The sequence below is a fragment of the Dasypus novemcinctus genome, chromosome 17 (genome assembly GCF_030445035.2).
Source record: "Dasypus novemcinctus isolate mDasNov1 chromosome 17, mDasNov1.1.hap2, whole genome shotgun sequence".
Lineage (NCBI taxonomy): Eukaryota > Metazoa > Chordata > Mammalia > Cingulata > Dasypodidae > Dasypus > Dasypus novemcinctus.
The window spans coordinates 6,957,598-6,969,665 of record NC_080689.1 but is presented as its reverse complement, the minus strand read 5'-3'; the positions used below and the strand labels follow the sequence as shown (position 1 = coordinate 6,969,665).

The 12,068-nt window shown below is 52.4% G+C and overlaps 1 protein-coding gene across 7 annotated transcripts in view; it reads right to left on the bottom strand.

The window, feature by feature from the left end:
* NPAS2 (neuronal PAS domain protein 2) overlaps nt 1-4,411 on the bottom strand; it is a 166,107-nt gene extending 161,696 nt beyond the window's left edge. For 2 of the 7 annotated variants that reach the window (XR_011646070.1, XM_058278199.2), the window contains exon 1: nt 3,807-4,358. Coding sequence is in view for 2 of the 7 variants with exons in the window: in XM_058278199.2 (XP_058134182.1) it covers nt 3,807-3,826 (20 nt within the window). In the remaining 5 variants the exon portion in view is untranslated. Of the gene's footprint in view, nt 1-1,972; nt 2,563-2,692; nt 2,862-3,806 lie in introns of those variants that run through there. The other 5 variants (XM_058278198.2, XM_058278200.2, XM_058278202.2 and 2 more) reach the window with 5 other exon arrangements.
* Nucleotides 4,412-12,068: the final 7,657 nt, after the last annotated feature.

Below are 12,068 nucleotides of genomic sequence, written 5' to 3'. Positions count from 1 at the left end.
TGAGAATCCAGCTTGTGGCCCACACTCTTTACCAGCTCCTAGTTCCAAACAGGGCTCCAGAGGGAGGAGGTGCTGTGGGGAGCAGGAACGAACGCCAGGGGCCTGACCTCCAGTCTTTGCCACACCTGGAAGGAAGACTGGGAAGGTGCTATTCAAACACTCCCACAAGCAAATAATGGATCAAGTATCACTTCCAGGATTTAAATGTGAAACTCAGTGAGATGCCGTATTGCAGCCAGCTAAACGGCTGGCGAAAAGCAGCCCCAAAGACTGAGGCACGGGGCTATCTCAACCACCGGACAATGAGCTATCTCCATCACTGCACAAATGGCCTCTTTTGGGAAAGAGACGGCACTCGGTGCATGGAATTAGCTGTATCGTGATCAGGAAAGAAAAACTGAGGGCTCGTTTAAGGGAAAAACATGTAGAGAAAGTCAAGACAAGGGAGTTAGCCCTTTTGGTTCTTAAGATTCAAAAAGGAGGACATTAAAAAAAAAAAAAACCGGCAAAGACAGTGATATAAAAAGTACGCGTGCATTATTTTCATCTGAAAAAAAAAATTCTTTAACTTTGAATCTTTTACCTAAAATCAAGTAACAGTATTACAAGCCAACTATAAAGACAAAAGAAAGTTGCTCAGAAAATAAGGTGAATTCAACTTAATAAGAACACATATCAGATGAATTTTGCTTTTTACCATTTTCATTATTAAACCACCAGAAATAGTAAAAAAAAAAAAAAAGTCCAAACTCTTCTAAATGGACCAAATGATCTCTAAAGCAATTGTTATTTTCTGCATGAAGAAGGCTTGGATGAATTCTTTGGTCTCCATCTGAATACTCTCTCATCATACCAGAGAAGTTTTTTCATTACGCTAATTAGGCAGGCCTCATTTGCTTCCTTTCTCAGAATGTTTAACTCTTTGGAGGGGGTATAACATTTTATTAATAACATATTTCCTCTAGAATGCATTCCCTTCTTTCCCTGCTCCAGGAGTCTCTCTGGGGAGTAGGGAGAATAAAACCGATTCTCCACGGGGCAAGTGGGACAGATGAGCCAATAAACAGAGACATCGATTTCCAAAAAGAAAATAGCTGAACGCAGCGGATTTATAATTCTTCTAAGCCCCACTTTACATCTCTCTGGGAGGTGGAAGATAGTTATTGAATGTCTTTATGTCTCACCTTTTATTTTTAACTAAATCTTTGAAGCATACCGCTTAAAAATGCCCATCCTTCCACTCTCCTTAGCTTTGCTGTGTACTGAAACACTGGATTTTTGTTTTTGATAAATTGAGGCCCAAGTCAGAATAACTCTTTTAAATATGATATCTATACTAATTGGGAGCTGTTGTTGTTTTTAAAATAAAAATGGGGGTTATTTTTGGCAAGCGCTTTCCTTTAAGGAAATGGGTGGCAGAAAGATAAAGCTAATACTTGCCCTTGAAATCTGAACGTGCCTCCCAAGGAGGGCAGCTCCTGTTTTTAATGCAAACGTGAGAACTACCCAGTGGACCCGCCAGATGGGGACTAGGGGACCAGGAGAGTCCGCAGGGCTGAACCTGTGCTTCCAAACCAATCACCCGGGAAGTGCTAACAGGGAAAACCAGGTCTAGGTTCTAAATGACCAAGACTGACCAGCTCGCCCCAACTTACAAGTTAACTTAAAACTACTCAGAATTTCACCCCTGAGCAAGCAGACGAACCAATTTCCTGGATGTGGGGCTGGATACCCAAAGGGCGGCTGAAAAGACGAGTCACTTGGCACCTTCTCCCCTCAGCCCCTTCTCAACCAACCTGCTGCAAAACCTGTTGAATTCGAGGGCTTTAAACTTTCGGAACTCAAGCCTCCCGCTTACATCCTCGGGAGTTTCAGCCTCTCTGGAAGTGCGTGTGTTTTTAAGGTTTCCATCTTGCTTAATCAACCATACTAATTATTTATGAATCACAGGGCTGAAAACAAACTTTCTTACCTTGAGCAGTTAAGGAGTGGCTGGCAGAGGGGTGGGGGTTTGTTTGCAGGCGGGGTGGCGTGGAATTTAGCTCCGCGACCTGTTCCTTCCCCCCAGCTGACCCACCCAGGGCGGCTCTTTCGAAAGGTCAAAGGTGTGCCCCCACCTCGGCCCCACGAAACAACGCGCTGGCACCCAACCCGGGCAGCTTGCGGGCTGCGGGGCGGCGCGAGGAGCCAGGCTCCGCGCGCTCTAGGCGCCCGGGGGACAGGCCCGGCACCCCACCCGGCCAGGAGCCGGTGCCGCCGCGGGTACCCGGAGAGCTCGAGGGGCCGCGGGGCCTTCCTGGGGTCCCCGCTCCCCACGCATCGTTAGGGCGCACGAAGGGGGAGGCTCGTTAAGGCGCCGTGGGCGCCCCCGAAGGCTGCTGTCCCGGGGCACGGCCCCCCTCCGCCCCGACGATGTCCCCCGGCTCCCGAGGTGCGGTCGCCTCGTCCTCCGTCTCCCGAGGCGAGACGCGCGGGGACCTCGCCGGCGCCCCCGCGGCTCAGGTCCTGCAGGACGCGATGCCCGCGGCGGCGGGAGCCCGCGGGGCCCGGACCAAGCTCCGCGCACCCCCGGCCCCCGGCGCCGCGCAGTTCCCAGCCCCCGCGGCCCCCGCACCGGCGAGCAGGTGACCGCGCCTGGCGCCCCCGCGCCCACGTCCTCCCATCCGGCGGCCCGGGTCGCGCGGCCCCTTACCTCGGAGCGGGCCGGGGCGGCCCCCGCGGGGCCGGGCGCGGACTGGGCCGGCGAGACGCGCCTCCCGCCGCCGCTGGGAGCCCAGGCGGCGTGCGGGCGGCCGAGCCGCTCCCGGGCGGCGGCGGGAGGCGCTGCTCTCGCGGCCGCCGCCGCCGCCGCGGGTCTCCAAGCTACGCGGCCGCCTTCCGGGGCGGCGGGCGTGCGGGTCCCTCGGCTCCTGCGGGAGGCCGGCTGCTCGCGCGGCAAACTCTTGGCGCACGCAGAGCCGGCGGGGAGCGCCGCCGCCTCTTCCTCCCGCTCCCTCCGCCCGCCTCCCTCTCCCACCCCGCCTCCTCCTCTTCCTCCTCCTCCTCCTCCTCCTCCCGGCCTCCGCGCGCCGACAGCCAGACCTCCCGAATCCCGGGGAGGCGGGGATCCCCGCGCGCCGCGAGGCCGCCACTGTCTCTGCGGGCCTGGGAGGGACGCGCGGCGGGGTCGGGCCTGGGGCGCGGGGTCCGGGCGGGGTGCGCGCGGGGCGGGGAGCGGGGCGGGTGAATAGTGCTTCGGGGGGCACCCGGGGCGCGGGGAGGCCCGGAGAGGAGGGGGCTGCCGGCCACGGTCCTGGGCAAGTTGTCCCCCGGGGCTGGCAGGACCCCTCGCCCCCGCCCCAGAGCAGCCCCGCGCCCTGCCCGCCGCCCCCCGCCGTCCCGCGCGCGCAGGGGGAGCGAGCACGCGCTGCCGCCCCCTCCACGCTGCCCTGGCAGGGCAGATCTACACGCGGAGCGCCACCCGGGGGCGCGGGGCCCGGCTCGGCAGGGGCCACCACCGCGGTGGCCGAGCGGGGGCGGGCGGACGGGATGGCGGGCGCGGCCAGGCGCGGGCTGAGCGCCGTTCGCGGGAGGACCGCCGCGGCTGCCGGGGAGCCATGCCGGGCGCCTCTTCCCCGGCGAAGGTGGCCGGGGCGCAAAATGGGTCAAGGATGGCAGGGAGCCGGCTGGCCGCCCCGCGGCCCTGCGGGGGCCCGTGGGGTGCGGGGCGGCGGCGGGAAGCGCGCCCGGAGCGCAGCGCGGCCTCCCCGCCCCTCCCCCGCTGCCCTCCTCTCCTTTTGCACCCGTGCAGGAAATGTTCCACTGACCTACATATTTTTCCAAACATACGTGACCTTTTTTTTCCCTCTCTCTCCGTGGGAGGAGACAGGCGAGCATCCAAGAAAAGGAGAAGCTGGAGAGAGAGAGGCGCGCGAGGCCACAGGGAGGACTGCACCCCGGCTCCCGCAAACCCCGACGCAGACACACAGTCCCGGGAGCCAGGAGCTGCTGGCCCCTGCGCCGAGGGGCTCCGAGGCCCGAGTGGGTGCAGAGGGGCGACGCGCACCCAGCCGAGCCCGCAGCCTCCCTCCAGCCCGCGGGCGGCGGCGCTCAGCGGCCGGAGGCGCCCGGGGAGGAGCCCGCGGGAGGCGAGCGGAGCCCCCGCCTGGAGGTCACCCCTTCCCTGACGTCACTTGGGTCCAGGGCCCGCCGCCGCGCTCGCCGCCCTTTCCAGATGCCACGGGCCCCGGAAGGAAAGCGGCCCCGCTCGGCCTTTTTTGTGGCCAGGCGTCTCCTCGGCCTTCCCCCTCTCCAAGTGCCAGCTCGGTAGGCGGCCGGGGGTCGCCCCCGCCCGTCTCCAGGGCCCCGGGTTCCTCCTCTCCGCTCTCCAACTCAAGACGGGCCCTCTCGGGCTCAGACGCGACCCGCGGACGCCTTATTTGGGCATGCAACCCCACACCGTCAATTAGATCAAAACGCTCGCGCAGAGCTCCTCTCCCCCCCCCCCCCCCCCCCCCCGTAAAGTAGGTCACTCTCTTTATTTCCCATTTGTATTATTTTTGTCTAATTCTCTTCCTGAAAAATAATCAGCTGCAAGGAGCTTTGAGCATGGTAAGACAAGCGGTCATTCTTCAGCTGCTTTGACTTGGGTGGGCTTTGCAAGAGAATATAATTGGCACCTCAAAGTTCTGAAGTCCCTCCGTTTCCCAAAAGATGGGTATTTTTTTAAAAATGGGTTTTCTTTTGCATTGTTTTTCGACCTCCTCCTTGTCCCCCGGAGCAAGTAGGTTTCACCCTGCCGGTAAAGGGTGCCCGTGACTAATGCCAGCTGAAGGATAAAGCTGTGTACTTTTAACCGGATTTCATGCAGCATTTAAAGCCACCTCCCTTCCTCTCCTGCTTTGAAAGAGGTTCCAGCTCTCCCCTCTGTACGCCCTTTCGGGAACTAGTTGAAGGATCCTTAAGTGATCTTTGAGGAAACTGCACCTGCGTTCAGAAAGGATGCCTGGATCCCTCGCAGGACAACGAGCATTTTTGTTTTTCTCTGTTGCCCAGGAAGACAGCTGAGTAAAACGGCCGTTTCTGCTGCTTCATCATGGGGATGATGTGTGTTTGTCCTACTTATTCCAACTCCATCCCATCTCGTGGCGTGAATCCCACCCGTGTAGGCTGCCTTTCTGGTCACAGGGGTAGTGGAGTTTGCGGAACCCAGTCAGGGCTGGGGGACGATCGAGTCCCCAGAAGAATGTTCCCTTCCCCCCAGATTTGGAGGAGAATTGAAGAGGAAGGTTTGCGGTCATTTTTTTTCTATGCACTTGGCCTCTGTTGAAAGGCCGGCCATGGTCCAGGCTGGGCTTGGCCTGTGAAGGACCAAGGGAAATGTTTAAGGCTGTTTTTTTTGTCCCTGAAGAGTTTACAGTGTGGAGGCAGGGGTAGATGTGGGGTCAAGGAAGGCTAGTGCCAAAAGACAAAATGCCCCAAAGCTCAAAGGAAGGACTCAGGATGGACTTCTTGGAAGCAGGGTTACTGGTGCTAGCAGGTTTTCCTTAACCAGATAACAAAGCCAAGCTCGGTCACAATCTATGCTGTGTTCAAAATGACTGGCATGGAGGAAAAAAAGACTCAGAGATGCACTGCCAGTTTTGGAAAATTCCTCCGTGGTCTGCCATTAGCCCTCGGAAACAGCCTGGCTTTACTGACTGAGTGCTAGAGTGGTGGATCCAGAAGACCGAGATGATTTTCAAAGACTCAAAATCGATGGATGGGAGGAGCAAAAGGCTTCATTGGCATCATTTATATCAATCTGTGAAGATATCAATGAGAAAACTCCAAGTTTTTTTTTTCAATTTAATTGGATAGTCTTTTCCATCATAGAAGTTAAATTTGTGGCATAATCCTAATTAACATTATTTATCCAATTAAATTCTCATTATAGGTCTTGGGTGACGATGGGGGTCTGTTTGCAGTGCTACACTGGAGCAATTGCAATGTGTGAGCTACTACAGTAACTGCCGGGCTAGCCCAGGGCTTGGGACCCACAACGGTTGCCCACGGTCAGTGATTTAAATGCAAACTCTAGACTAGATAACAAGAACACGGCTGTCTGCCAGATGACATCACCATCTCTAACACGTCCTGAGCTAAGAAGGCCTTTTTTGTGTGACTGCCCCAAGCCCATTTGTGGATTCTGACCTCGAAGTATCAGTTTTCACTTCAGAATTCAAGGGAAAATAGCATTCTGCTAAGGCAGAAAAATATAGCGTCTGTGGCAGGAGGGAAAGTTGGGGCAGTAGAAGACAGAAAAGGAGGCGCCGAACCCCCCTAACCTGCGACTGAATGCATCAGAGCCCTGGGTTTATGGGCGCCTACAGAAGAAAATTCCAAGAACGTTCACCGTGTGTTCTAAGTATCAAGGTTAGAATTAGACCGTTTTCCCTCTCCAGAAGCTTCCTAGCAGTGGAAAGAGAGGGACAGTGACTCGTTCGTGGTAGCAGGTGCCCTCGTGGGCCCAAGGAGACAATCAATGCCTTGTGCAACCTGCTGGTAGAGTTAAGACTAGACTTGGGGTTTGTGCCGATTAGATCACGTGGGTGGGAAACTGAAGCGTGCAGTAAGATTTCCTTTCAAAGTTGACGGGGACAACCCAAGGAGGAAAACTGGACCGGGGAAGTATGGAGGTGACCAACTCCACAGCCTCCCTCAGCTAATCCCCACCAGCTAATTGCAGGAGGAAATCTGAAAAAAAAAACAGCAGTTGAGAAGAAACTTTATTATTATTACCCCCCCTGAGGCAGTCCCTTCATGGACATTTTCTCAAACAATAAATTTGGATGTCTCAGTCCCATTTCTTTTTCTTCTAAGAGGATTTTTTAAGAATGATATTTTGGTAAATAACATTTGTGGTGATGGTCATGTTTGTATAATACTCATGTGCCAAGGATTTACATTATTACATTCCATCTCCACGAGGCCATAAGGAAGTGATTTATTATTTCCAGTTTACAGAGAAGCAATCTGACTAGGAGAGGCTCAAGGTGCCCTCAGTCAAATGGCACGTACTTGGCAGAGCAGGGTTTGAACCTGGCTCTGATGACCAACGAGCCCAGGCTCTCCTCCCACCCGCCCCGCCTCTTGGCTACGTCGGGTGCCAGTGCAAAGCCGTTCGTGGCATCATTCACGATTTCCATGGGATCTGGGTGTGTAATGAACTGATGCCAAAGCAGACATGTGCCACATACGTCGCTGCACAGATTTCGTCCCGGCTTTCTCTTGCTTTCCCCCCAGCCCGTCAGTTAATAATATCTTCACTCCATCCCTGAAGTGGCTACCCTCCAAGTGCTGGAAACAGAATTCCAGGATGAAGGGTTGGGGGAGGCAAAAGAGCAACACGTGGTCCCGAGGCTTTCAAGAAGGCAATCAAGTCAGTGGGGCGGTGTGCCTGCCCTTGGCATCTCTCCAAGGGCACTGTTTGGGTTGTGGTGGTGGGTTGGATGGCGGGTCCTTTTGTAGACACGAGCTCGTTAAACCGGGTTCCCTTGATGAAGGGCCAGGCCTCGGGCGGGGGACCAGAGCAGCCCAGCCCAAGCGGGATGCTTTGGCCAGCTGTCCCTCCTGGTCACCTTGGACGTGGGGTGTGGACCTTCTCCCAGGAACGGGGGTGCTTTCTCGGGAAAACACTTGGTCAAAGTTGTGAGTGCTCCAAGGTGGTGTTAAGCTGCCCCACCCTCGACTTCCGGCCATCATGGATGGACCTGGAAGATGCGGAAGGTACACTGGCCTCCAAGCCTGTGAAAAATAGAATGGAAGAGAAGTCTAGTGCTGGGGAGAAAGGAAGGTCCAAGGGAAGCGAATGGGGGTGAACCGTAAAGAAGCAGGAGAGGAGGAGCTTTCCAGCTCCTGCAATTAGCCACAGGGATTTCAGAATTAATTGTAGAGCTGGAGATAAAGCACACGCAACACAGAAGAAATCACTTCAACTCAGTAAGCTCCTCGCCTGCATCTGCGGAGGCGCCGACGGGCGATGGAGACATGCGCTTTGCCAGCAGGTCCCAGGAGCACCCTTGAAGCGAAGGGCAGAAAACAGCTCTGTTGACACACAGATGGCCATTGTCTTTCGCTGTTTTCAGCTCTCGTGTCCCATTTCACTCAACATCAGTGCAGAAGAGGTAATTTAAAGCGTGTACATGTGTCTCTTTGTAACTGCATATCGACCCTAATGTGCGCTGCCAGTTACTTGCCCAGAGTGGTTTCCATTTCTACCTCTTTGTAAATGCTCTGGCTTCCCAGCAACGCTGTTTGATTAGTTACTGTATTCAGGCTTTCAAGCTTCTACACATGAACAAATGCATAATCTGCCCTGTACTTTGCCCAGGAAGAACACTGAGTGATATGAAGTATATTGCACATAGTTCAAGTGAAGTGAAAAGCTAATTATAGAAAAATGTTCTCCAGGGAACTATTTATAGTTCCTCCCAAGTAGGCAGCAGATAAGCATTTCCTGTATGGACAAGTATTATTTCACCAGCATGCTTTGTTGCATGATTTTGGTGAGAAAGAAGGTTTAATCGATGGCCTCAGTCTAACACTTGTGTTGATGGTGAACATGATCCTACAATAAAGATGACCTCATTGGATGTTTTTAATGAGCATGTGCTTTGCCTGTCACCCCAGATTTCTTCCTTTGCAAAGGAGAGCTTTGTGAATGCCAGTCTATCGCGTCTGGCACCATTTTTCCAACTGCACGTGCTCACTTTGTGCCTCTGTTTCATGTTTGGGTAGTTGTCACAGTATGTCACCCTCTGTTCATTTTTAGGACATGTTATGGTGATCTGGGATCAGTGCCCTTCCATGTGATGCTTGTAGTGGTTTTGGGGTGCCACAGGCCACGCTCGTGTAAGGTGCGAACGCAGTAAATGTGTGTTCTGGCTGCTCCGCTGACTGGCCTACCCCATCTCTCTCCCTCTCCTCCAGCCTCGCTATTCCCTGGGACACAGCACTACTGAACTAAGGCTAATTTATAATCCTGCAATGACCTCTAAGTGTTCACGTGAAAGGAAGAGTTGCATGTCTCTCACTCTAAGTCAAAAGCTAGAAATGATTAAGCTTAGTGAGGAAGGCATGTCAAAAACTGACACAGGCCTCTTAAGCCCAACTTTTCGCCAAGCTATGAATGCAAAGGAAACATGCTGGAAGGAAATCAAAAGTGCTACTCCAGTGAACACACACAGGATAAGAAAGGGAAACAGCCTTGTTGCTGATACAGAGAAAGTTTCAGCGGTCTGGATAGAAGATCAAACTAGCCACAACATTCCCTTAAGTCAAAGCTTAACCCGGAGCAAGGCCCTAACTCCCTTCAATTCTCTGAAGGCTGAGAGAAGCGAGGATGCCGCAGGAGAAAAGTTGGAAGCCAGCAGAGGCTGGTTCATGAGGTTTAAGGAAAGAAGCTGTCTCTAGAACATCAAAGTGCAAGGTGAAGTGGCAAGTGCTAATGTAGAAGCTGCAGCGAATTATCCAGAAGATCTAGCTAAGATCATCAATGAAGTTGGCTACACTAAGCAACTGATTTTCAATGTAGTCAAACCAGCCTTATGTTGGAAGAAGATGCCACCTAGGACTTTCATAGCTGGAGAGAAGTCAGTGCCTGGCTCTCAAAGCTTCAGAGGACAGGCCGACTTCTGTTAGGGGCTAATGCTGGTGACTTTTAGTTGAAACCAGTGCTCATTTAGCATTCCAAAAATCCTAGGGCCCTTAAAAATTATGCTAAATCTACTCTGCCCGTGTTCTATAAATGGAACAACAAAGCCTGGATGACAGCACATCTGTTTATAACACGGTTTACTGAATATTTTAAGCCCACTGTTGAGATCTTTTCAAATATTACTGTTCACTGATAGAGTACCTGTCACCCAAGAGCTCTGATGGAGATGTACAATGAGATGTTGTCTTTATGCCTGCTCACACAATATCCACTCTGCAGCCCATGGATTAAAGAGTAATCTCAACTTTCAAGTCTAATTATTTAAGAAATACATTTTATGAGGCTATATCTGCCATAGATAATGATTTTTTTTTCCTGACAGATTTGGGCAAAGTCAATTGCAAACCTTCTGGAAAGGATTCTCCATTCTAGATGCCATTAAGAACATTCATGATTCATGGGAGGAGGTCAAAACATCAGCATTAACAGGAGTTTGGAAGAAATTGATTCCAATCCTCGTGGTTGACTACAAGGCATTGAAGACCTCAGCGGAGGAAGTAACTGCAGATGTGGTGGAAATAGTAAGAAAACTAGAAGTGGCACCTGAAGATGTGACCGAATTGCTGCAACCTCATGATAAAAGTATAACAGGTGAGGAGTTGCTTCTTAGGGATGAGCAGAGAAAGTGGTTACTTGAGATGGAAACTACTCCTGGTGAAATGCTGTGAACATTATTGAAATGACATTGGATTTGGAATATTACATCAACCTGACCGATAAAGCAGTGGCAGGGTTGGAGAACACTGACTCCGATTTTGAAAAAGTTCTACCATGAGTAAAATGCTCCATTGTACATCTGAAAACTGGCAATCCTTTGCTCCAGGTTGAGTTATTTAATTGTTTCTTATGCTGCGTTAGCTGTCTGCAAGCTGCTTCTGCCTTCCAGGCACGTTCTGGAAGGGTGAACCAGAGGGGCATATCCTGGTTCAGTCCCTCGGGTTGCACCTACAGGCATACCAGTATGTGCAGAGGGGTTGTTCTGTCCCCCCTGGAATAGGGCTGAGATCCACAATGGGAGCACAGGTCAGCAGCACACCTGCCCAGGGAGGGCTTGTTTTCTTGATTTGGCACTCACCCACTTTCTGCAACCCTTTAACTGTTAGAATTTTGAGAAGGTGACTTTGTCAGTTTTCACTAGTTGTTCAAAGATTCCTTCAGGGACCTGCACCTTGGAGCATCTTAAACTACCATGTTGCACAACCAGAAGAGGGAACATTTGATTCTTCTGCTGCGTTAGCCCTGGCTGTCAGTTTCTCTCTCTTGCCTAAGGTTTTGGGGTAGACTGGCTGTGTGTATGGCTGTTTTTCGGTGCTTGGTCCAGTTTCTACTGAACCTTTAGAACAGGCTGTGTTGGGAAGTGGATTTGGTTCAACGGATAGAGCGTCCGCTTACCACATGGGAGGTCCAGGGTTCAAACCCAGGGCCTCCTGACCCGTGTGGTGAGCTGGCCCATGCACAGTGCTGATGCACACAAGGATTGCTGTGCCATACAGGGTGCCCCCCATGTAGGGGAGCCCCATGTGGAAGGAGTGTGCCCCTCAAGGAGAGCTGCCCCACATGAAAAAAGTGGTGCCGCACACACGGAGAGCTGACGCAGCAAGAGGATGCAACAAAAAGAGACACAGATTCCTGGTGCCACTGACAAGAATGCAAGCAGGCACAGAAGAACACACAGCAAATGGACACAGAGAGCAGACAACAGGGGGTGGGGAACGGGGAGAGGAAAAAAAATAGAACAGTCTGTGGTTAACAGTTGAGTTTGCCTTGGGCCTTTCTGAGTCCATTTCTTGCCCTGGGTGTGTGCAGGGGTTGCCAGGGGGCTGGGGGATGAGGATGAAAGCTCCGTGGTTTCTTTTTGGGTAATAAAAACATTCTAAAATGGACGGTGGTGATGGTCACACGTATCTGTGAAGATACTATTCATTCCACATCATGTTTCCTTTATGCCAAGGCTCCGCCCCCCGCACAACTCTATCGCCTGCTCATTCTTAGGCCTGAAAACCTGAATTTAGCTGGCAAAGCTCCTACATCCTAACAGACAGCGAGAACGGATCCAACGTGCAAAATTCACAACCTTTCCCTGCTGTGCTTCATGCTCTTAAGTTAACCTCATGCGCTGGAAGCTGTAGTGTGTCCAGGAGCAATCCATTTTAACAGTTTCCGTATTTTTAAAGTCATGACTGTTCTACCTTTCCTGAAAAGGACATTTCACATAGAATGTTGATGCCCAGTTAGAAGAAGAAAAAGAAGAAAAAATTCAGGCTGCCCCCAAGTACACTAAGAAGCCCACATTTTATATCACAGTAAGCGAGCGGAGGACTGGAACACTGCT